The sequence below is a fragment of the Cupressus sempervirens genome, chromosome 8 (genome assembly GCF_028749045.1).
Source record: "Cupressus sempervirens isolate cs-2001-9-10 chromosome 8, ASM2874904v1, whole genome shotgun sequence".
NCBI classification, from domain to species: Eukaryota; Viridiplantae; Streptophyta; class Pinopsida; order Cupressales; family Cupressaceae; genus Cupressus; species Cupressus sempervirens.
The window spans coordinates 843803718-843830074 of NC_143125.1; the positions used below are offsets into that span (position 1 = coordinate 843803718).

Genomic DNA, 26357 nt, shown 5'->3' on the forward strand with positions numbered 1-26357 from the left:
CGTAAGTTTGGTATAATGGCAGGAATCTGAATGGACATGGACTTTCAGAAGATGTAACAGTTACTATTGAACATACCATTGATGTTGTTTTGCGCAAATTTGAGTATCATATGTGTGTTCTAAAGGATGCTGAGTGTTTGAAGGAGAATAAATCAAATACAAACTGTTACCTGCAAGACAAGACAAAAAATGTGCCTAAGAGAAACAGTTTTTTGGTTTCTTATGCAAGTAAAATAACTGAAAAAGAGTAGTAGTGATGTTGCGACAGTAAAAATGGCAGTTATTATGATTTGTTCGCCACATATCTTCGTCTTTAATGAGGTGAGCAGTGATGTGAGAAAGTGAATTATAAGATATTTAGTTCATCATTTCGAAGTAGTGTTCTTTTCCAAAAAAATTTGGACTTTGATGAATCTGAAGTGTCCACATCTTTAAAATACATATACATGTTTGAAGATGGAATAGAAATTAAGGTTAGACTGCGGCTAGTAAGATACTGAGAGTTGGTGTTCATCGTGTTGGAAGATTTTTCAATAAGGTGTGGTACGATAATGTTTGATCTGATGATGAAGGTGTGAGTATTGGAGATGATTTTTGTCTGTAATCTCAAAGAATGACCCTGATTCCTATTTAAGGGCAGACCTTGGCTTGTGGGTACATATGCTTTTAAAGTTTTTCTGAAGATATTTGTGATCTGGGATTATTTTTGTAAGCTGTGATAGTCTTTCTTAAATCTGGGAGCTGTATTAGTCTTTCTTAAATCTGGGTGTGAGCAAGAAGACTAGTCGAAAAAGGAGTTTGTGTTGAGGGTCCGCTTACAGATTGAAGATAGTTATTTCTATATCTGTTGTGCATCATTTGTCTAGAAGTTATAGATGTGTGACTGGTCTGTAAAAAAATGGGGGTTCAAGGTGCAAGTAAAGGACCTTTGTCTGTGTCTACCGAACAGGGAAGACAACATGTTATGAGATGTTAAAATCATTCTGAGATTGTTGAAAGTCTGAGATATCCAAGAGAGGCATATGCATTTAGTAGTGTTGATGTTTGTTAGCTTCAGTCGGATAAACCTATGAGACAATATATGTATGTATATGTATATATATGTGTGTGTGTGTGTGTATATATATATATATACACACACACGCACAAACACACATATATACATATCTACATATATACATACATATATGTATGTATGTATATGTATATATATGTGTATATATATATACACACGCACACATACATACATACATACATACATACGTACATACATACATACATATATCTATACATCTCTTAATTAAATGAGTATGTGTTAATGAAGAGACATGTTGGGTCTAAAATAAGTGGAAAATCCTTGGTTTGGGAACAATTTATGATAATGTACCAAGTTTGGACTCTTGGTTATAAGTTTGGAGGGTACTTGCTTTTTAAATTGACCTAATTAGATCTCATTTTGGGTTTGTTTGTCTGATTCCGCACAGTTTGTCCAAAGGAGTCATACCTAAGTTTCGGATATGTTTTAGAACGTCTAAATGGGTATCTGGAAATGTAATTTGTTTGGCAATTGTTTTAGGAAAATTCTATGAAAAGCCCAAAAATCAGGTTTTGAAGGGCTAGTAGGGAAATAGGCCTAGTTTGAAGCATGCTTTCTAGTTTGAAGCATTGTGGGTACTTAGTTTTTGTTGAAACAATTTGAAATATTTTTTGCAGTTATTGTTGAAACCATAAACCTTTGTAATGTCCCCATTTCCAAGATCAATAATAATAATAATGATAATAAAGTTAATATGAGATAAATAAATCAATAAATATAATATAATTATGATTGCATTTGATAAAGTTAAATAAACAATAATACCCAATTGAATTTAATAAACAATATTGAAATAAAAATAATAAATTGATAGTAAAATAAAAAAATATTAAATATATATTATTTAGTGTTATACTATATCAAATTGATATGATATAATATTATATCAATCGATAAATTATTATTAAATAAAGGAAGACAGAAATAACAATACGTATAATATAATAATAATAATCAAATATGCTAATCATAAAACTATTAAATGATTTAGAAATCCCTATTATCCTATCCATCACCAATTCCTAAGTATGCATATCAATAACTATTCCCAATAATATTTAGTTTGATATACAACCAGAGACAATGATTGGAATGTAAACGATTTTCGTGAAGATAACCATTGGGAAGAGTTGCGACTATGAAAATAAAATGATATAAGAGTTTACAATCACATGCGCATCAAGAGGAGAATGGAGGGCATGGAACAGTTTCATATTGAATCCAACTGGCAGCAATAGCTTTCAATAATATTGGAGAATCATTTAGACAGAGCAAGTAATAGAAAGGAAGCATTGCATGTAGGTCCAGTGCTCATAGTTTTGATGGCAAAAGAAGATAGTTGACAATTACAATTTGGAATGACAGACTGAAAATATTGATTAGAGGCTACCAAAACAGACCAATCATAAAAAAAATAGACGTGGTATTATATCACAATAAACAAAGTACATATCAAACAATAGAAGTTCAACTAAAGGCTGACGTAAAGGGGACATACGGAGATGACTAGGGCCAGAATAATCAAAGCTTAGCTCTCTTGTCATAGCAGGAGCTGCAAACACAAAAAATTATATAGAATAGAATCTGACAAGAACTAATCATCCACGAACAAAACAAAATCTGACAAAAAGGATAACAGAGTCATAAGACACTAAACTAGAACCACGGTGGAGGAACATATAAGGAATAAGGTAGAATGAAGAAAAGCAGAGACACATCACACATAAGCTCAGTCAAGAATCACCTCCACTTGTTCTTAGTGGAACCACACACCTTTTTAAATGTATTAAAATAATAGGAACACAACATTAGTAAGCATTTCCACTCAACAACGTCTAGTGTATCATAGCTAATGTAGTTATGTACTTTCGATCCTCCTATGTAAGTCCATTAGGTACTCGGTGGCATATGACTGTGGGTGCTACAAATAAGTGGATTAGAAAAGAGTAAAAAAGGGTCATTGGAAACACCATTATCACCAAACATATCATAAAAAGGATTCATAAAGATCTGAGGGTCTGATGAGAACTAGACATATTCCATTTTTGTAAAATGGTAAAGATATATCACACACCATGAATAGAGGTCATCCAACGATTAATATATTGTCATTCTACACGAAATTAGAGAAGCAATCAATTTGACCTAGTGAATCACTTATAGTGTACATTCTCATTTTGTATCATCTGATAAGATTATATCTAATAAGCACGAAAGAGATCTATTAGATAATTCATAATTGAACAACAACACAATTCCATAATATTGAAATGGCAGCATTACGTATGACAGATTAATATTGAGGTAGCCATATTAGTAAGAAAAACTATTATATATAGTTCTTGGAAACCTTATCAATATATATATATATATATATATATATATATATATATATTCATTATCAATTATACAAGTCTATGAGATTGTAAATTGTCATAAGAAGAGACAATCCAAAGTAATTGTCCCAAATTAGGGGACATTACACCTCTGTGCTGGTGCACACCGCCTCACAGTCGACGTTTTGTCTATGCACTCTAGAACTCCTGCTCTGATACCACTTAATGGAGGGTGCTCCCCTTATTACCACAAACACAATAGAAAATAGAGAAACAACAATAATTTTAAAAGAATTGGAGAAGGGCTTCTTATTATCTTCAAAAGTATGTAATTACAACGTTTAAAAATATAGTATGCAAAGCTACATAGGTGTAACTACAATGTTTAAAAATATAGTATGCAAAGCTACATAGGTGCCTGACAACTTTCAGCAAGTCAAAGCTGCGAACCACCACTTAGAACTGTTCAAGTTTAGAATTTGTCAAAGTAATATAGATAGCTAGATAGATAGATAGCTGTGCATATATATGTATGCATATGTATATACATGCACAGCTATCCATATTATCTGCCTCCAATTCATATCGGGTTTGATACATTGACAAACTGCTGTTATGCCGATCAGAGATCAGACTGATTCATTGTTTGCATATTGATCTAACCATATATGATGGTCGCTGCATTATAATGATATCATATCCTGCCTATTGTTCTATCACCCGATCGTGGATGTTTATGTTTTTGGTGCAAGCGTATTATTGTTATGATAGTTGACTAATCTTTGTCATGATCCCGTAGGGTCATGACTCTACGTGGCCTTTGGCCACGTAGAGTCATGCCCCTACGGTGGGCATGTCTCTTCAGTTTATATACATATGCACTCGGTTCTTTGGCCACGTAGAGTCATGACCCTACGGTGGGCATGTCTCTTCAGTTTATATACATATGCACTCGGTTCTTGAGACTTGTCAACCATCAATTCCTAACATCATTGCAGTCCCAAGATTGATCACCTTCTCTGCAGTTTCAAGTATACAGTCAGCATTCTCCTTTCAGTCAGCATTATATGTACAAAAGATAAAGTCAGAATCTGCCATCTGCACAAAGTAACTTTACATTATCCTTATCAATATTTCTATCAAAGATCCAATTTGCATCAACATGGTATTAGAGCAGGTTTAAAGGCAAGATACGTTCAGATTATTGAAGATTCTCATTATTTGTCTAATCTCCTTATCGCAAAATGGTACTTGGCATGAGACTCGAAGATATACTTGAAGGTGCTTCTAATTTTGAAGCATGGAAACTACGAATGATGTTAGCTATGAAAAAGCATGATCTGGTACCTATTATAAGTTCTCCTAAACCAGAAAAAGTCAATAATGACCAATGGTAAAAGGACAACATAAGAGCCATGGAGTTATTGGTAGATGAAGTGAAAAATCATTTACTACCAATTATCACCAAGCTGGACTCTGCTTATGATATGATGAAATCTCTAGAAGATATTGTTGAAATCAACAACACCTGCTGTCGTCTTACTCTAAAAAATCAACTCTCTAATATAAAAATGAATAGAGGAGAAAACATTACTTCTTACCTTATGAGAGTAACTGACCTAAGAAATCAACTTCTGACAATTGGTCACATTTATGATAGCAAGGAGTTAATTTTGGTAACATTAAATGGATGCCTATTAATTTTGGTAACATTAAATGGATGCCTTGCCTCATGGGAAACTTTTAGACAAGGAGTATGTTGTTCCAAACTTCCTAAATTTGATTGTCTAAAAGCCGATTGCATTCAAGAAGAATGTAATTTAATATCCAGAGGAATCATTGATGAATCCAAGAATGAAGGTTTTCAAGCTCTCACCACTAAATTAAAAAGGAAAAAAGGGAAAATATTCTCGCAAGAGACAAAGGGACTACTCTAAAGTACAATGTTTTAGATGTGACAAATATGGACACACTGCAACTATATGTCCTGACCGAATTAAACATCAAGCATCTTTTGCTGAAGTTAGTAACCCTAATTTGAATTTGGAAACTTCTCCTTTCTAAATAAGTTATTGTAATAATGGTTTAAGAGGGAGTTCTTTTATCATTCATCATTAAGATCAAACTTCTTTATTTCTGAAACCTGTGTACATCACAAAGAAGTGACGACTTCTTTATGGTCGACACTTGAAATTGTGGAAGTTATTGAAAGGTGACGATCTTTCAATAGCTTAAATTCTATTTTTAATAGATGTTATTTTGCATGGTGGATTAAGTTCCTTAAATAGACCATGGCCTTCTATTGAAATTGACATCTAATGATGTTGAAATTAGATTTCAATAGAAGTTGTTTTGCATGGTGGATTAAGTTCCTTAAATAGACCATGGCCTTCTATTGTGATGAACATCTTATGATGTTTAATAAGATCACAATAGAAGCTTGTTTTTTGCATGGTGGATTAAGTTCCTTAAATAGACCATGGCCTTCTATTGTTACGAACATCTAGTAATGTTTATTGTAAATCACAATAGAAGTAAATTTCATGGTGAACTAAGTTCCCAAATAGACTATGTTACAAACATCTATTAAGATATTTTTTTAACGAGTCTCTATTCTTAGAGTAGTAGTGTCAAATAACATGGTTAGATCTTTTAATATTTGGATTATTACTTCTCCCGTGCTAAAGAGGGAGTGTTGAAGTTTAGCATCTGTCAAAGTAATATATATGTAGCTGTGCATATATATATGTATGCATATGTGTATATGCATATGTATATACATGCACAACTATCCATATTATCTGCCTTCGATTCATATCGGGTTTGATACATTGACAAACTGCTGTTATGCCGATCAGAGATCGGACTGATTCATTGGTTGCATATTGATCTAACCATATATGATGGTCGTTGCATTATAATGATATCATATTGTGCCCACTGTTCTATCGCCCGATCGTGGATGTTTATGTTTTTGGTGCAAGCGTATTATTGTTACGGTAGTTAACTAATCTTTGTCATAACCCTTTAGGGTCATGACTGTACGTGGCCTTTGGCCACGTAGAGTCATGCCCCTACGGTGGGCATGTCTCTTTGGTTTATATTCATATGCACTCAGTTCTTGAGACTTGTCAACCATCAATTCCTAACATCGTTGCAGTCCCAAGATTGATCACCTTCTCTGCAGTTTCGAGTATACAGTCAGCATTATATATACAAAAGATAAAGTCAGAATCTGTCATCTGCACAAAGTAAGTTTACATTATCCTTATCAATATTTCTATCAACAATCCGATTTGCATCAACGAGAACTTCCCTAGACAACCCACATGCATTCCTTCTATAAGCTTTTTCCATTGTTTGGGAAGGTTCTAGACACTTAGCTCTAACTCTTGAGGCCAACCAACCTTAAGTTATATTATTTTGTTACACTTTATTACAAAGAATTGGCTTAAGACAATTTACATATTACATTTTCAGATAGCCCAACTTCTAGAGACCATAACTTACAAACTGTTGACCCGGTTAACTATTATAACCCCTTGTGGGAAATGACAGGTCCTGTTCTATAGCGGCTGATTGTGTAGGCAATCATCGAGGTTTGACCTCATTTCGGAGCCGTTTATGCCTTCAAAACTAAGTTTGAAAATTTTATACCACAAATTCATACCGAAAATCTGCAATAACTTCACCGATACATATGTATGATATGACAATGAAACTCGTCTGGTAGGCTGATATTTCTAAGATGAACCCCCAACTATGAAATCAAAACATTCTGAACTACTAAAAATGGTAAGCTTCCACAAATAGAAACTCTGTACCAATCTCTGCACTGAAACAACCCTTATTGAAAAGACAAAAATATAAATATTTTTGGGTGATGCAAGATTGCCCTTACAGCTAGGATGCTCTTGCATCAATAGCAGATAGTTGTAGCAGTGTTTTTTTGGTTGACTGAGATCCAGGGATCCTCTGGATGGATGAGTTGCACTTGGATTCCTTGCTCTATAGTATGACATAATGTTATCTTAGTGGTTCAATATTGGGTTGTACAACTATTGGCAGATTTATGAGGTATTAGGGGATATTTTGGGATTCATGATTTCTCGAGGACAAACAATCTCAAGAAGGGAGGACTGTAATGCCCCCTTTTTGGGACATTAGGACATTTAAAGTGAAATTCATGAAATACTAAAAGTGACTTATGAGAGCTTAATGCAAATTTATTTAAAGGTCATTTCATATTATAAAGCTGGTTAATAAGAGACACCATGACAAGAAGACAAGGAGACAAGATAGGCGAAGCCGAAGAGTCATGGCATTGGACATTAAAAGGAGGAGATTTGGTTTCATTTGAGCTTATGCTTAGTTATTTGATTTCATATAAGTTTTCCGCTGGAAAAACTTGGAAGCGTACAACTTTCATCTTCAAATTCTGAGGACAAAAAACCTTTAGGCTCTACTCGGCGAATCGTATGCAAACCCGGTTCAACAAATGAGGTGAATTTGTGACGCAGTTCACATTGGAGTTACTGGTTCATCTCTGTGTGTTTTCCAATCTGACTACTGTTGCTGTTTGCAAGATTGGATTCTATGTTATGTTATTGTATTTTTGAGATTATAAAGTAATAACAATTTCTAAGTATTTTATGTGAGCATTTGCTGGTTTTATTTTCATAAAGATATTTATTGCATTTTATAAATTGTTTGTGAGAAAATTGGGGAAAAATATCCGGGTGGGATATTACATGAAGTCACACATAAAAAATGATACAATACAAGACAAGGAAAAAATGAAACAGTCTGAGTCTATGCCAGGAAATTGAAGGATTTGATTAACAAAATGGAGAATAAGCTAGCTGATGGATTACAGAAAAGGTGGTTCATTGAAGGCCTACACCCGAAATTGTGAAAGAAAATGAAGATCGTGCCACCGTCGTCATACACTAAAGTGTACAATCGGGCATTGAACCTGTAGAGTGAGTAAAAGACGAAAAAGAAGAAGAGTAGCTCTGAGTCAGACGACGATGCATCCTCGGAAGAAGAAAGCAGCGATGAGGAAAACAGTAGCAAGAAGGTCCGAGCCCTCCAGAAAGACATGATCCGGATGACGAAAGAATTCAAGAACATGCAGAAAGAAACAAAGGGAAGCGAATTATGGTGCATCGAATGTAAGGCAGAATGTCACACAAAGGGTTCCTGTCCAAAAAACTAGTTCTACGATATTTGTCAGATCATGGGACATTCCACAAAAGAATACCCCTTCAACATGAAAACCAGAGGCCCTCAACAGGTGTTCTTGGCACAGGAGGCTTCCGCGTCTGGAGGGAGTGGGAATACAAGCACAGAGGGTGCCATGTTCGGAGGATACAAGAATAATAGACGCGGGCAAAATAACAACAATGGGAACAATAACAATAATAATAGCGGGAGGAGTCGAATTCAGTATGATGCGAACGGACATCCGATTGTTCAATGCCGAGCTTGTAATTTGTGGGGTCACTTTGCCAGGGAGTGCACAACAGCAACCACACCAAAATTATTATGTAGATGGTGCAGACCTTACAACCATGAAGATGCCAAGTGTCCAAAATCCGAAGTAAACTTGATCACTGTTAGGACGGATGAAGAAGAGGTTTTGGCGATTATGCGGAGGCAAGCAAAAGAGTACCTAGACCTGGCAGAAGAAAAGAGGAAATTTGGGGAAGCGCAGGCGGAGATTGAAAAGGCATCACAGGCAGAAACATCCTAGTTGAAGGACACCACCAGCACTTCGGCGAGGAATGCCGTGGAACAAAACATCATACTTCAGATTTTATAAATGGAGGTATCGGGAGAACCAAGAAGAGGGAAGGAGATCGTTGCAGGTGGAGAAGATCCAATGTTGCTAGCCCTCACATCCGGACGGCATCCGGTGGTTGTCGAGATGGGGACATGTTCTCACAGACACAATAGTTGACGGAGGGTCTGGCGTAAATGTCTTACCTGAGGAGACTTGGGAAAAGCTGGGACAGCCGATGTTGTGGCCCCCTACATTTCAGTTGCTCACAATGGACTAGCACGACATTAAACCTCTGGGCGTTTTGATGGCACAGCAGGTAACGATTGGCACATAGCCGTTCCTACTGGACTTTGTCGTGATCCCGTTGAAGAGAAAAGGATACGACGCCATCCTTGGCCGCGGATGGCTTATTCAAGCCAGAGTTAGACACGACTAGATGAAGAACACCTTGTCACTAGAAAGTAAAGGCCGACGATTTGTCATTGATTTGCACACTCAAATGGTGAGAGAAGAAGCTTTATCATCATATTCCAAAGAGGAAGATGAAGGGAGGCAACGTATGGAATCGGATCAGGAGGGAGGCCTACGGTTGGAAGGTGGATCAATAGATGACAATTTGGATTTGGTCAATGGTCTCTACCATTGGCAAATAGAAGACTACGAACTGTTCCAGAGCTGCAACGTACTGATAATTGAGGAAGGTTTGAGGGAAGATGAATTTCAAAGAGAATTCACCGAAATAAAGGAGGGGTATGCCCCGTTGGATGTCACACCTGCCCATACATTTAGTGAGGGGGAAACAATCAAGTATAATGAAGCCACACTGCAAACAATGAATTTGGGGGATGAAGCAGAACCGAAGAACATTCTGGTGGGAGATAATTGGGATCCGGTACTCAAAGCAGCAGCATTCAAGATATTTCTGGAATACAAAGACATATTTGCATGGACATATAAGGACTTGAAAGGAGTACCACCGGAGTTCTGTGTACACCGCATCCCGCTGATCAAAGGAGCAGTACCTGTATGGAAGCGGCGCTACAGCATGAACAAGAACTATGCGGCACGGGTTACAGAGGAAATCAACAGGATGCTGGAGGCTGGAATTATTTTCAAGGTGCAAACAAGTGAATGGGTGTCACCTATTGTTATCTCACTGAAGAAAGACACCACCCAGATCCGAATATGCGTGGATTTTCGATGCCTCAATGCTGTCACGATCATGGATCCCTTCCCGATTCCATTCACAGACAACATTTTGGAGGAGGTTGCCGGACATGAAATTTACTCCATTATGGACAGGTTCTCCGAATACAATCAGATCTCTATAGCAGAGGAGGACAAATTGAAGACCACGTTTGTCGTCAAAGATGGGGTCTATGCATACAATCGGATGCCCGTTCGGATTGTGCAACGCGCCTGCCACCTTCTAGCGGATTATACTACACATCTTTGACAAGATGGGGCCAGATCATATCCTCTGACAGTTTGTGTTAGAGGAAGAAATATCGCGGGTGTTAAGAGAAGTACACAAAGGTCAGAGGACACATGGGACCTGACACCACTATGCGGAAGATATTGTTCGCAGGACTCTGGTGACCGACAGTGTACAACGACACGCGAGAATGGGTTGTCGGGTGTAACACTTGCCAACGGGCAGGGAAGCTGCTAAAGCGAGACTTCATGCCACTTAACCCCTCCTATGCGCAGGAACTCTTTGAACGGTGGGGATTGGATTTTATTGGACCCTTGAAGGTCAGCAGGATTAGATGGTGCCGGTACATTATTGTCGCAATGGAGTACTTGTTGTCAGTAAATGTATAGTGTAGCCAACGGGCAGAGTAGTATCCGACGCGTGACGCTTGAGTCACCCCTTCAGAAAGGTATATGTACATGTCCGAGATGGACTTTGGAATCATCAGTTGTAATCGAGAGATCATTGTAATTGGATTGTAATCTGCAAGTGCATACATGAATAAAGTACCTATTCTGAATTGAATCGTGTTATACATGTGTTAACTTCTTACCCTATGTGGTAAACATTTGGCGCCGTTGCCAAACGTACCTAGAACGAACGAATGATATGAAGATTAATGCCGAATTTGCCAAACAAAGATCGGAATAAGGTGAAAGATAAGAATGAACTAAGTACAACAAAAGAAATTTTAATTTTAACACAGCAAGCAGAACGCAGACAGAGACTTCAGTAGATTGCCGAGGAGCACCGAAGGGGTGAAGAGGCACAGACGGAGGGAGTGCACTCACCTAGTAGGCTGAGGAGTGCCGAGGAATTGCTGGAAGAAACTCGACAACGCTTGAATTTGGTGGAGGAAACAAGGGAAGAATTCCTTAACTTGTATACGCCGAGGGGAGAGTCTCCGAACGGAAGGGAAGCAACTCGCACGGCTTGGAGTGCCGAGGGAGCACGAGTGTGGAGGGATCTCTTCGTTCTCGATACACCGGACGAACGAATACAGGCGGAGAATAGAACGTCAGTTGAAAACTTTTCACCAGACAACGCAGTTGTTGGAAACAAGACTGTTGTCCAGAACAGCGCGGGAACACAGAACAACGCGGGAGTCCAGAATAGCGCGAGAGCACAGAACAGTGCGGGAGCTTAGAACAGCACGGGTACACAAGTACCTCCGAATCCAACACAAGTAACGATGGCTGGCCCTAAAGAAGAGTTACCCAAGTTTCACGGTGATGGTTCAGCAGACCCTATCAGACATTGTAAAACATGTGAAAACATATGGACGGCAAATGGTGTGACTGATGAGGATGATTGGGTAAGACAATTTCCAGTGACCTATGGGGTGTGGCGATAGATTGGTTTTTTGACACTAGTCCTCAAAAACTTAATACATGGGAAAATGTTAAAAAAATTTATAGTAGAATTCAGATTGCTACGAGATGATAATGAAATAGTGGCAGAAATCTACAGCACCAAACAAGGAAAGAATGAGACAGTTCGAACCTATGCTAGGTGACTAAAAGAATTGATCAGAAAGATGGAGAGTCAACCAGCGGATGGGTTGAAAAAACAGTGGTTCGTGGAGGGGCTACCGTCGACTCTTAAAAAGAAAATGAAGATTGTACCACCGGCATCGTACACCGATGCGTATACTCGCGTTATGGATTTGGAAAGTGAACAAAAGACGAGTAAGAAGAAAAAGCATAAGTCCTCTAATCAGATGATTCATCCTTAGAAAGTAGTAGTAGTGATGAGGAATCGAACAAGAAGGTGAAAGCGCTATAGAAAGACATGCTTTGGATGATGAAAGAATTCAAAAATTTGAAAAAGAATCCGAATACAGTAAAAGGAGAACTGTGGTGCACAGATTGCAAGGAGGATGGCCATATGAAGGGTTCATGCTCGAAGAAGCAATTTTGTGACATCTGCCAGGTGGTGGGGCATTCCCTGAAAGAGTGCCCGTTTAACTTGAAAGCAAAGGGACACTAGCAGGTGTTACTCACACAGGAAGCGTCGAACAATAGCAATAACGTGGGCAATGATGCAACTTCAGGTAGCTATCGAAATAATAATAGACGCGGAATGGGTGGAAACAATAACAATAACAATGGAGGTCGGAGTAGAATACAATATGATGTGAGTGGACGGCCGATGATACAGTGCCGGGCATGTAAACTTTGGGGTCACTTCGCGAGGGATTGTACTACGAAGGAGGCGCCGCAACTACTGTGCAGATGGTGTGGTCCAGGGGACCATGAAGATTCAAAATGTCCAAAGCAAAGCGTAAATTTATTAAGTATTGAAACAAGTAATGAGAACGTATTGGCGATCACGCGGGAACAGACGAGGAAGGCAAAATATCCGAATGCGGAAGAAGAGAAGGAGAGGTTACAAAAAGCTCGAACAGAGATAGAGAAGCAGATGAAAGCAGAGGTCACAAGTAAAAGACACTGTTGAAACTCCGAAAAGAAACTTGGCGGAACAAAACATGGTGAAACAGATAATGCAAACAGAAGTGCCAATTAAATTAAATGATCTTGTCAACATGCCACAGTTGCGTACGGCTATCATAAATATGACACCGTCCCCGAGAGTGACAGAGGAAGCAAAGGATAGTAAGGAAACAGTGATGGCAGCAACAACAGATCCGATATTACTAGCACTTACGACAAGTGGACATCTAGCAGTGGTGGAGATGGGCATTCTGGGTACGGTGCTAACAGATACAATAGTAGATGGAGGATCAGGAGTGAATGTGATGCCGGAAGATATCTGGAAAAAACTTGGACAACCAACTCTATGGCCACCCACCTTTCAGTTACTTACAGTAGATCAACATGGGATAAAACCCTTAGGCACTCTGATGGCGCAGCCGGTAACAATTGGGACACAACCATTTTTACTGGATTTTGTGGTTATTCGATTAAAGAGAAGAGGGTACGATGCTATCCTGGGATGGGGGTGGCTGGTGCAAGCTAAGGTAAAGCATGATTGGAAAAGGAATACCTTGTCAATGGAGAAAGGAGGTAGGAGATTTATAATCGATTTGCATACACAGATGGTAGGAGAAGAAGTAGCATCGTCGGACTCAGAAGGCGAAGGCGAGAATAATGACGAAGGAAAAAAAAAGATGGAACCAGATGATGAAGGGGTATTGAGATTAGGAGGGTCAACTGATGATGACCTAGATTTAGTAAACGGATTGCTACATTGGCAAATGGAAGATTATGAGGTCTTTCCGAGCTGCAATATTGAGTATCGAGGAAGGAAAAGAAGGCCATGAGTTTCCGAAGGAGTATAGTGAATTGAAGGAGGGACAAGCGCAGGTGGATGAAACACTTGCCCATACGTTCAGTAAAGATAAACCAATAAAGTATGAAGAGCCGACAGTGAAAGCAATGAACTTAGGTGATGAGGAAAATCCGAAGAACATTCTTGTAGGAGATGATTGGAACCTAGTATTGAAGGCGGCAGCTTGGACGTATAAGGACTTAAAAGGAGTGCCATCAGAGCTATGTGTCCATCAGATACCATTAATCGAAAGTGCGGTACCCGTATGGAAGCGGCCGTACCGAAGGAATAAGAACTATGCAGCATGGGCTGTGGAAGTTGCACAAAACAGGTGGAAGGTATGGCGTCAAAAGCACCTAAGATTAAACAGATTTCAACTTGGTCAGTTAGTACTAAAGTATAATGGACGAAATGAAATAAGGCTCAGAAAATTTAAAGTTAAATGGGTTGGACCGTACAAGATACAGGAAGTTGGGTATAACGGAGCAATTAAATTGTGGACACTGGACGAAAAAGAAATACCAGATGTCGTAAATGGATCAAAGTTGAAAATATACAAGGACAGGAAGGATCCTCTGTAGGAAAATAATTGAACGAAGGAAAGATGTCTATAAATAATGTAAATAATGTACATATGTATAATATTGAAGTTGAAGTGTCAAGTAATAAATTGTAGTTTTAAAAGTATGAAGTGCTAAAACAAAGAAACTTGAAGCATAAAGTAAATGTAGTGGAATGTTAAATATTAAATGTCATAGGGAGCAAAAGTTTGCCGTACGACCTACTGTATGGCCTTAGAAGATATCATCAAAGGAAAAAGTATGAAGAAAAAGCTTGAGCAAATAATAGAATAATAATAAAGTGACCGAATGGTAATAAAGTGGTAAGTGAGGGAATTTAAAAAGACCTTTTGGATGACCGTACGGCCTTCTAGATGACCGTACGGCCTTCTAGATGACCGTACGACCTTGACAAATTAAAAAATGTAAGCCATAACTAATAAAAGTAATTGGAAGATCTAGAAATTCGTATGAGGAAGCAGGAAACCATATAAGAAAGACCGTACAGCCAAGAAAAAAAGAAAAATGGAGGTAGTAAAATGATCGTACGGCTTGGTTGGATGATTGTATGGCCCAAAAGAGAACATGCGCCAAATTGAATGAAATATTAAAGATGGAAATCGAAGGTCGTCAATGACCGTACGGCCTTGAGGGTTTATTTTGTAAATGAAATCAGACCGTACCGTACGGCAGAAAGCAGGACTGTACGGGTGGAAGGAGGAACAAGCCATAAGGATTGAGGATAGTACGACGACCGTACGGTGGTTGAAAAGACAAATTGAAGAAGAGGGTGAATAAGACCGTACGGATTGAGGGCAAGGTGAATAAGACCGTACGGTCTCAAGCTGAACGCCATCATACAGAGTGGTGCCAGAATAAAGCCGCAAGGAAAAGAAGGTATTCATCTGAAATAACTTCATCTATTCTTTATATTCAGAGATGAAGGGTATCAGGAAAGGAAGAGGAATTGCTGTAGCCGATTCACAAAGCAAGTTTGCAGGAAAGAGGAAGCGGAAGAGCAAAAAAAAAAAACGACGACAGATTGAAACAGCTCAGAATGAGCAATGCATAATACCAAAGGGAAGGGTAGACATAAGTAGTTGCTAGAAAGAGTGTGGAATTGGAAGAAAATGACAGAAATAGTGTGTTCCATGTAGTTTTGTGTGGGTTTCGGAGTGCTAATTTGGTCTTGGCGGCGAGGGGCGCTGCCCTAGGACCCCGTGGGGACGCTGCCCCTCGACCCTGCCGAGGGCGTTGCCCCTTGGACCCCCAGTCGTTGCAGATATCAGTCATGGAAAGTCTAACCAGTTGATGAGACTTGGAGCTGCAATGGTAGGCATGAGTGTTTATGTGTCGGAGGTGGCACTCGGAGCAAGTGTTGGATGTGAGGTTGTCTTGGTGGATGCATAGAGAGCTCGGGAGGAGCTGATCATCCAGCTGAAGGCAGTACGACAACACTTGGCTCAGTGTAACCAGGAGTTGGAACAGAGAAAGTGGCACAGGTGGCTATTAAGGTCAGCTAAGGAGACAGTATTGTGTTAGCAGAGGCTACAGATGCAACGTAGTTTGGAGACCAGTTTGGTGCAGGCATGAGACAAACGTGAAAGTGATGTGGTAGAAGCAGACTTATCTTGTTGTAGTTAGTCAGTTAATGTGTTTGGTTGTTAATGAAATTGTGTAATGAATTTTTTTGTATTGTCGTCTGGAGACAACCTTTCTTTTTGGGGGGGATGATGTTGTCGGTAAATGTATAGTGTAGCTGACGGGTAGAGTAGTATCCAAACGGGTGCGTGTCGCTTGAGTCACCCCTTCGGAAAGGTATATCTACAATTCCGAGATGGACTTTGGAATCATCAGTTGTAATCGAGAGATCATTGTAATTGGATTGCAATCTGCAAGTGCATACATGAATAAAGTACCTGTTTTGAATTGAATCGTGTTATACATGTGTTAACTTCTTACCCTATGCGGTAAACAGTACTCACCAAGTGGGCGGAGGCATGCGCGCTACCAGATAACTCAACCATTAGCACAGTAAGGTTCATTTAAGAATAGATCATGACCAGGTATGGAATTCCATTATAGTTAAAAAGTGATAGGGGTGGTCATTTTGTTAATCATGTCATCCAACTGCTCACCACCGAATTCAAGATTTGTCATTCATTGTCGAGTCCGTACTACTCGAGAGCAAACAGGCAGGCTGAGGCTACAAATAAAATTCTGGTATCAATTATTTACAAATCTTGCGCGGTTGAAGGAGAAGATTGGGAGGACAACCTACCCTCCGCTCTTTGGGCTTATCACACAGCGTACAAGGTGATGATAGGGCACACGCCATTCCAATTAATGTTCAGACAGGAAGCAGTGGTATCGGCGGAATTCATGATTCCGAGCCTGCGATAACACTAGAAAATAAGCTAGGTGACATGGAAAGCTTAAGGGAGCGGCTGCATAAATTGAATAAGCTCGAGGAGAAGCGATTGCTAGTGCAGTGGGTGACGAAGGTGACACAGAACAGACGTAAGGCGTGACATGACAAGCATCTCAAACTCAATAGGTTTCAACTGGGGCAGTTGGTATTGAAGTATGACGGGCATAATGAGATTAAGCCAGGAAAGTTTAAGGTCAGATGGGTCGGACCATACCAGATCCGGGAGGTCGGCGACAATGGAGCAATAAAGTTGTGGACGTTGGACGGAAAAGAGGTACCTCAGGTAGTCAACGGATCCAAATTGAAAATATATCGTGCCAAGAAGACCGTCGCCATCGTTGTCCCAAAATGACCAGATGACTCCCTTGTCGTCGTTGTTACGAAACGGCGATGCCTTGAGGCAAAATTGAGGTGCTGTCTATTTTTTATATATATAAAAAAGAAAAAAGCATGGAGGCTGTCCGCGAACACCCCTGCGGAATGCTGCTTCGCGGGCAAGGATTGCCGTGAGCAGGCCCGCGGTTAGATTCCCATGGATTACATAGACCTGTGGCTGTCTGTGCTCCTTGCGGGGTTATCCTTCCACAGATGCTTCTATTCTCGCGTGTAAGACTCCTTATTGCTTCCGCGGACTGAAGACCTTTCGCATCTTTTGCCCCGCAGGCATTATATTTCCACGGTCTTCCTTTGATTTTCCGCGTGAAGAGCCTTCACTTTTCGCGAAGTTTTCTCTTGTTCTCCTATGTGTCTCCATTTTGAGTAGAGTCCGAGTGAGAAACAGATCTTGCAGAAGCCATAAACGCTGGACTAGCTGAAACTTTTCCTCCCCTTTGTACTCTCATGATATCATTTATCTTGTCGGATATTGGCATGTTCCCATGCCGATGATTTCCGATTGTTGGCAGTGTGTTCTCCCGTAGATTGACTGGTTACGCGCGTGTGTTATCGACGAGATGCTGGCGTGAGGCATGTGGAACACAACATATGAAACTAGGATGCTCTAGTGTGAGAAGGCTGCTGATCGTTCCCATATATTATCTGGAGTTGGCAAGATTACTTTCCAATCTTATTGTAACGCATTTGGTTCTGAACATTTTGATCTGGGATTTATGAGAATGCCCTTGCAATTAGAATTGTTACTTCACGAAGGCTTTTGCAGAAGTATTTCTATTGCTTGTAGTAGGACCTGCGAAATCTAGGATATTATCTTTGAAGCAGTAAACTAAGGCATTATCTTCTTTTCTCTTTTCGCGGCTTACCTTCTTCCTTGCGGATGTCTTTTATTTCCGCGAGTTTCAGCACTTTGTTTGCCGTGGGGGGAACCATATATTATATAAGGAGAAAGAAGCCGTTATTGCATGGAATTGGCAGGCAAACGGAAGCAGTGGAAGTGTCAGCTGAAGGCAAGTATGGAGAAGAATGCAAGGGTTTTAGCTTCTGTGATCCGGGTTGCAGGGCCATCCGCTTCTAGCAGTAAGAAGCAGAAAGTTAGTGAAGAACTCACTCATCTCATCGTCTAGTTTGAGGGTCTTAATGGCAGTGAATGCCGGAAATGGTGGTTGGAAACTCTGGATGCAGACCTGGTTAAGTAGATTTTGATACGGGCGCAAGTGCATTGGGTCATCCAACTTCCAGTCTTCTCCATCCGGTTATTTGAATCAGTTTTGCGAACTATGATAAAGGCATATAGTCGGCACAACAGAACAAGTACATTAATGTACAAGAAGTATCAGATGACGGTTTCCTTTAAACTTAGGGATTTCACTAGGGTTTTCGACATCCCTGGCCCCAGTGGTAAGAAGGTGGAAATTAAGAACCACAAGCTCTCTCTTGAACGGAAGGAACATTGGATATGGCTAGTGGGCCATGATCTTACACCCGAGGAGATGGATTCAGTAGTTAAGGGGTCAAAATGCAGAGGGCTTCGCAAAGATTTCATTCAGGATGGTCACTGGAGGTGTATTATGGATGTGATCAAGAGCAGGTTGATAGGTGTGACTTGGGCTTCAGATATAGCATTGTTGCAAGTTGTATTCATGAATGGCATTATGCAAGGTACAGTGTATGATTAGGCTTCAGTCCTTGCTGACAGGATGGAGGAGTTCGTGACACTCCAGCAACGCACATTCTTTATGCCACATCATGCAATTGGCCTATTTCTAGAGGCAGCCGTTAATTAGATACCCATGGATGATTTTGAGGCACCACCTCGGGAGAAGTTGGCACAGGAAGAGCCTCCAATATTTTTTTTGGAGACATCTGGACACGGGTGGGACAGCAACGGGACAGAAGAAGGTATTTCGAGGATTGCAAACGGCTCATGGGGATACTGACAGCGGACAGGAGGAGACTTCGGAGAGCAACAGGGCGGAGTACGAGGAAGAGAGTACTTTCGTGGAGGTTGGCAGCGAACCAGCAGATAGTGAGCCCACATTTTTCACCCTGCCGCAGTTGTCAACTTTGCGCACTTGTCCGCTCCCACGTCACACATTCCTCCTTGTGGTTAGCATCATGCGCCGGTCGTGATGACCCCACCGACGGTAGCAGATGTCCCCCAGACAGTAGCAGAGGGTGTCCCACTGACGACAGCTGTTGTTACACTAGCGACCACTCCAGGTGCTACTTTCTCCACGGTCGTAGCAGATGATGTTCCAGTTGCACCAGTGGAGCCAGTCTCGCAGAGGGTAGAGTTGCCAACGCCGGAGCCTGAGCTTCAGGTTCGCTTGGATGTGATTGACTGTGAAGTAGTCGTCACCATTTCGTCTTCCTTGTTAGCAGCCCCTGAGCCAGTCCAGCCAGCCCAGCCAGCACACGAGGAGACCATGGAGTTCGCGTAGTTAGAGCAGCCGGAGGTGATGGATAGAGCCAGTGCCTTCTTGAGACAGCAATTCCGACTCATCTTTACTGAGGTCGATCCATCCATCTAGTCCCCCAAGCACCTAGGGGTATCAGCTATAGTATTAGAGCCTTAGGAGGTGGGGGTGCCACAGGTTGAGGTTGCTCCGAGAGCAGAGGAGGTTGCATCGGATGTGGGCATGGTCCCCGCAGATGAGGAAGAGAATAGTGATGCCGAGTGGATGATGGAGGGTTTTGCCAAGGAGGATTATGGGTCGGACGAGGATAGGTGCAGGGACTACCTCAGGGCTATGAAGGTTGCGCTAAAGAAGGGACATGATGTGGCATTGTAGGCTATGACTCAGCGGAGGGAGTGGCATTTGGTTCGAGCTTACATCAAGGGGATCGGTCCGCAACAGTTCCGTTCATGTTTTGAGGAGAGAGGTTGGCTAGCAGTTGAGACACCGGAGATGTTGGTAGACTGGGCCACCGAGCCGGAGATTGGACCGAGCGACACTCCGCTGATGAAGCTGGCACATGAGATCGTGGGACTATATAAGGAGGTTTATTATGCTCGCAGGCGAGCGGAGGCGGACAGGGCAACAGACAGGGTTGTAGCTGAGAGGTCTTTGACAGCTGATAGAGAGGCTAGAGAGAAGTTCGCGGCGGGTTTGGCCAGTCAGCAGGCAACATGGGCAGCTGAGAGGGCAGCTTTGTTGAGGGATAAGGAAGCGGCTGTGCGGGATAAGGATGCAGCAGAACAGGAGTTGCAGTTAGCCAGGACGCAAGCTATGGATGCGGCGCTTCTCTTGAAGGAGGTCGTCGAGGTTAATTCATGAATACAAAAGGATTTGAGCATCCGGACGGAGCAGGTCTATGAGTTGCGTCGGCAGCAACATTCTTTAGGGGCACCACCTTCTCTCTAGTATTTTTGTTTTGTTGTATGTGGGTTGTCTCCTATTTTGTTAGTCGTTAGGAGACGACTTTTCTTTTTGGGGGGGATGATGTTAGCCGACTTGGTTGTCGTCAGTGATTTTGTACTTTGTAGCCAACGTCATCAGTAAATAGTTTGTAGCGGACATATTGTATGTGGCTGATGGACCCCTTCTGGAAGGTTCGGCGGAAAGTATTTATACCCCGTTTGGGATCATTGTAAAGCATCTTATCTTATCTGATCTTATATTATGCTCTGTATGTAATCTGTTGGCATATGCGAATAAAGGAGTACTGTTGTTACTGTTTGTGTTCATTATCTGTGTGCATTCCTTAATTAATCTATGCGGTAAACATATTTGATCTGTTGCACTAAACTGCATGAGCCATTAGTGAAGGGAATTGCAACATATGCTCATTTCCTGGTTTTATTTGCATAAAGATATTTATTGCATTTTGAAAATTGTTTGTGAGAAAATTGGAGAAAAATATCTGGGTGGGATATTACATGAAGTCGCACATAACAATCCCTAGTTCATTTTGTATATGATTTTGTGGGATATTACATGAAGTCGGACATAACAATCTCCAGGTCATTTTGTATATGATTTTGTGGGCGAATATTTGATCTGTTGCACTGAACTGCATGAGCCATTAATGAAGGGAATTGCAACATATGCTCATTTGCATCCTGACCTATTTGGAACATGCTCTAATTATGAAATGTTTAGGGTTTGTTCGTAGTGCAATCATGTTTTAGTTGGATGTTGTATTCACTATTTAAAGTGCATTATTCACTTTACATTGATGGATTTCTAATGCTGTTGCATACCTCTTTTTACTTTTTGTAGTGTTCTTACAGGTAAATGTTTCATAAAAGTGTGCATTTTGATCATGTTGTTGTTGATAATTGTAGCTCGGAAAGGTAGGTTAGAAGCAGAGTTCAAGTAGGACTCTAGTTTGAGGAATTAGAGTTCAAATAGGGCTGTACTTTATCCACTTTAACTAATTAAAGTAGTCACCTAAGAAGAAGAGTTCAAGTTGAACTCTACTTCATGGACTTCAAGTGGGACTCTACTTTATGGAAGTAGACTTCAAGTAGGGCTCTACTTTTCCTAACTACTATTATAAAAGGAAGCTAAGGGTTAGGATAAGATTCAATTATCTTTCTTAAGAAGGACATTGTGAGAGAGAGAATAGGAGAAGAGATTTCTGATTTTCAATAGGCAGAAAGGAGAAAGTTTACAACAATTAATAGCAAACAAGAAGGGAGCTGTACCAGGTATATTCTAGGGTCACTGTTTTGTTTCTAACGCGTTTCAGAGCCATTTTCTCATGTACTGGGAGTTCTTGTAAAATCTGTAGTTATTTTGAATGATGAACTGATTGAAAAGCATATGAATTGTGCATGATTATGTTTTGCTTTTCTAGTTTTCCGCTGCTATATTTCATTAAATAAATCTAGTAGTGTGATCTACAGTTGATCTATTTACCTAAATATTGGATTAAGAAATTATCAATCACGGGGCTATATTGATTTCTCTCTTTTAATCTAGAGGGTTATTATCTGATATTATAGAATATACTTCCTACTTAAATTTTTGGTTTGTAAAGCTGAGTGGTCATAGTATCTCTGACTCTGTATAAGTTTATGGGGCCCTCGTAAAACCCTTTATAAAAAAAAATGAACCATAGATTTTTTTACACAATTGGTGGTCAAGTTCTATTTCAAACTCAAAGTAGTTGATAATTTATCCACTAGTTTCTTATATCTGGGCCTCTTCAGCCAATTTTTCCTTTAATTAGATTGAAATTTTTCTCTTTAAACGATATAGTTCCTATTGTTTTGTATCAGAAAATGATGTTATTTTGTCATTTCATCTTGAATCATGTCAAAATTGAGGAATAACTGTACAATGCTTTAAAAAAATGCTTTCTTATCAACATCATGTTGTCATCATTTGACTTAATAGCTTGGGCTGAATGCCAGAAAATATGTAATTGGTTGATAAACTTACTATTTCCCGGATAACAATGTAACATGTGATATATATGCTTGAAATTTGAGATGTTATCTTTACTGCTTGCAAAATATGATGCTTATGTGGAAATGTTACTTCCCTTTATGGTACATTGATTGGTTTGGTTTATATGCGTTGTTGGAAATAGCTGTAGCATCATTTGTTTTGGACTTCTTATATGCTTTCTAATATGGTTACAATCAGATTGAAGTGAGAGACATAGAAAGAACACAAGATTCATCATCTGTTTTGCGTCGGCCTGGAGCCCCAGAGGACTTTGTAAGAGGGAACACAAATAGCCGACCATTTCTTCCTGGAGGCTTTGAAGAAACCCAGAATTCAGAAAGAGGTCTTCCAGATGGTGCATCTAATGGGGATTGGGTGCTTGAAATAATTAAAGGTGGTTCTATGCAGACAATCCCACCAGGATTTAAAAATGGGTTGGATATTGGCGCCCCTAAGGTGAATATTTCTGTTTGTAGTAGCAACTTTTTAATATGTACCATATAGGAGTACATGGTCATACTTTCTTGTAACTGGGCTAGGCCATTGCATGAACTTTAAGGATAGACAGTTACTGTTTTTTGCAACTGGGTTAGGTCATTGCATAAACTTTAATGGTAGGCTGTAATCCTTTGTTTTGTAAGTTATATTGTTGCATAATTATGACTACACAAATTCATGTGACCAATCAACGTTTGCAGGCATTTGCACGCTCAAGAATCAAAGTCGATGAACGTCATTCCCAAATTGCAGCTGTTTCCAAAAATAAAAGGGTTAGTATTATTATCGATCTCTATACTTATTTTTTCAATTCAGCTTTATAATATTCTCGAAACAGAAAGTGTAAGTTTTCAGGTTTCAACATAGGTAATGACAGCCTTTGAGCTTCTGTTTTGTATTTGTTGCATACTGTGTGCATATAATATGTCTTTGTATGGAAGAGAATGGGTTTTGTGGTGCAGTTAGTTTAAGCATTTATTATCATACTGCAGCCTAATGTTTGCTTGAATACCTATGACTACCCTGTTATTGTTTTTTGTTGGAATTTTGTGACATGCATTTAACTCTTTCAGTTCTCTTGTATGTTTAGTTTTGGATACTTTTTTGTTAGTTATCTTCTCGATATACCATTGGTATGGAAAAGTCAACCAAAAACACTGATAGTGAAGGCCATCCAATATTTTCATTTTCAATTTTCAATCCAAGGAAAAACTGATTCCTGAAATTCCAAAAAGTTACATCTTGTATTTTTCAACTGATGCTACTTTTTATCAGGGTTATGCCAACTCTATGGTAATTTTGTTTTCCATCTACAAATGTGCTAAAGAACTGTTTTTTTCCCTTCCCTCTTTCCCTTAAATTAGTATAAAACAGAGGGTTTAGTTAGTGTTCATTTGTGCTTGAGGAATAGGTGCACCGCTGATCATGATGTTTGTTAATATATAGTAGTTTAAACAATTGTCGGACTCACGATGGACTCGGCTGGACTCATGAGTCCAATGGTGAGCCATGTTGTCTCGCCATGGACTTGCGAGTCTAGCCCAGGTGAGTCACTCTGTTTGACTCGCGAGTTTGAGGCATGGACTTGCACAAGTCAGACATCAAGACTCGTTAGTCTGCAGCAAGGACTCACATGAGTCAGGCATCGAGACTCACGAGTCTGAAACAAGGACTTGTACCGACTAGAAAACATGCTCATTCAGTTTATAAAGTGTTTTTTTAAAAATCTTTTAAATTCATTTTCTGTTTGCTCTAGGTCATAACAGGGTTTTATGTAGTGTTTTGTTTCCCTTCCAATTGAGTCAAAACCTCCAACACATTCTACTTTGAAAATGCCTATCAAGTATTTGGGCAGATTATGCACAATGGGGAGGCCGTATGGTAGAGTTGGAAACCATATGGTGATTGTTGTGTCTGTATGGTAGCAAAAGCATAGAGAGTGTATGGTGTACAGAGGGTCCGTACGGTGAGGAGGGGAGATGTCTGTACGGGAAAATGGAGTGTGTGCCAGGTGAGGGGAAGAGTAGTGTATGGTGGGGATTTCCTGGTAGCTGTATAGGAAGTGAAGTTGCAGCCGTATGGTAGGTGATGAGTCAGCAGTACGGTATGGCCGTACATTGTGTTGTTGCAGTTAGGTTGTGGAATTTGCAGTGGGCTGTACGGTATGTGCGGATTGAGCTACAAACTAGATGCTAGAACAATATATTTGTCAATATGCCAATTAATGCTAGCATAAGTGTTTTGCAATCCATGGTGCATGGATTTGCCAGATCCGAACAAGTGATACAGAGATGGAATAGGTGAGGGTTGAATCCCACCGAAATTGGAAAGCTAAATAGCGAAGATCTTTCACTTCTGAAATGGCAAATAACAGAGAATCCCAATGGGAATTTGTAGTACAAAGAATAATAAACCAAATCGCATACCAACTACTACTTACATGTCATGCTTAAATACCCTTTGGAGAAACTTCCCGAGGGTTTACAAAGATAGCCGACAGTGACACCTATGGAAACAATAAAATAAAAATGGGTCTGAGATATACTAAATCGATTGGCCCATGAACAAAGGTTTGATTAATTAATTATTTTATGACAGGAACATTACATTTTAGGGTGTGGAGATGTTGAACAATCATGATATCTAATTTGGACATATCATTATAGCTAATTTTGTAAGCATTTTTAAACTTATGCCGAGTTTATATTCCATTCATTGCTCTTTGCATCTTTAGTTTGCTGTTTTTCACATTTGGACATCTAATTATATCCAACTTTGTAAACATTTATAAACCTTATGCTGCTGTTATACATTTTAAACTTTAAAGTTTGAAACTAATATAGAGTGTTTGCGATTCATATGCCATGTAATGTATCAATTATGGGTCTTATGTTCTCTAAATGCATTGTTTTCTTTTTGTTTTTATGAAAACCATGGTTTTTTCTTTTGCTGAGTCTTTTCCGAGTCTGAGTCCAAGCCCAATATTTTGATCTGCCAAGACCAAGGTGAGTCCAAGATTTTCAACTATAATATATACAAAAGCTAAGTGTTGAAGACTGCAGCTTTAAGATCTGGGCAAGCACAGAAACATATCAAGAGTGAAGTTTTAGGTTTACCTTTTGATTGACTAAACTTGTACGAATCTTCTTATGCACAGAAAATGAAGACTGCATGTTCATAGGTGACATGTTGAACTTATCTTATGTCTTGTTTGAAGTGCACATTTTCCATTTTTTGTAGTTTGGTTCAATTCCTCCAATAATGTGTTAACTAGGAAGTTATAATACAACTCAGTTGACACAAGAAAAAATGCATTTGTGTTATGAAAAAATAATGTAGAGGAACCATGAAACTGAATTGAAGGAGGAAGAGAAGAAGATCTTGATCTCTATCCTACTCAGCTAGTATGCAATCCTGAATCTGGAGAACAAAAATTATCTACATTGTTCAATAATTAATATGATTGCCTTCTTCGGATTTAATGTAATTTGCCAAGTTATGGTAATGCGATCTGAATTTAGCTCATAAAATTTTTAAAGGATTTTTGAGATAATGTAAAGTGCCTCGACAATTTTTTAAGTTCTATCCCTGT

General features: G+C 39.7%; 1 protein-coding gene across 2 annotated transcripts in view; it reads left to right on the forward strand.

Moving 5' to 3' along the window:
- LOC149545051 (RNA helicase, ATP-dependent, SK12/DOB1 protein) overlaps positions 1–26357 on the forward strand; it is a 343786-nt gene that overhangs the window by 15570 nt on the left and 301859 nt on the right. For both annotated transcript variants that reach the window (XM_089795559.1, XM_089795557.1), the window contains exons 3-4: positions 22967–23224; positions 23467–23538. In XM_089795559.1, the coding sequence (XP_089651685.1) occupies positions 22967–23224; positions 23467–23538 (330 nt within the window). The remainder of the gene's footprint in view (positions 1–22966; positions 23225–23466; positions 23539–26357) is intronic.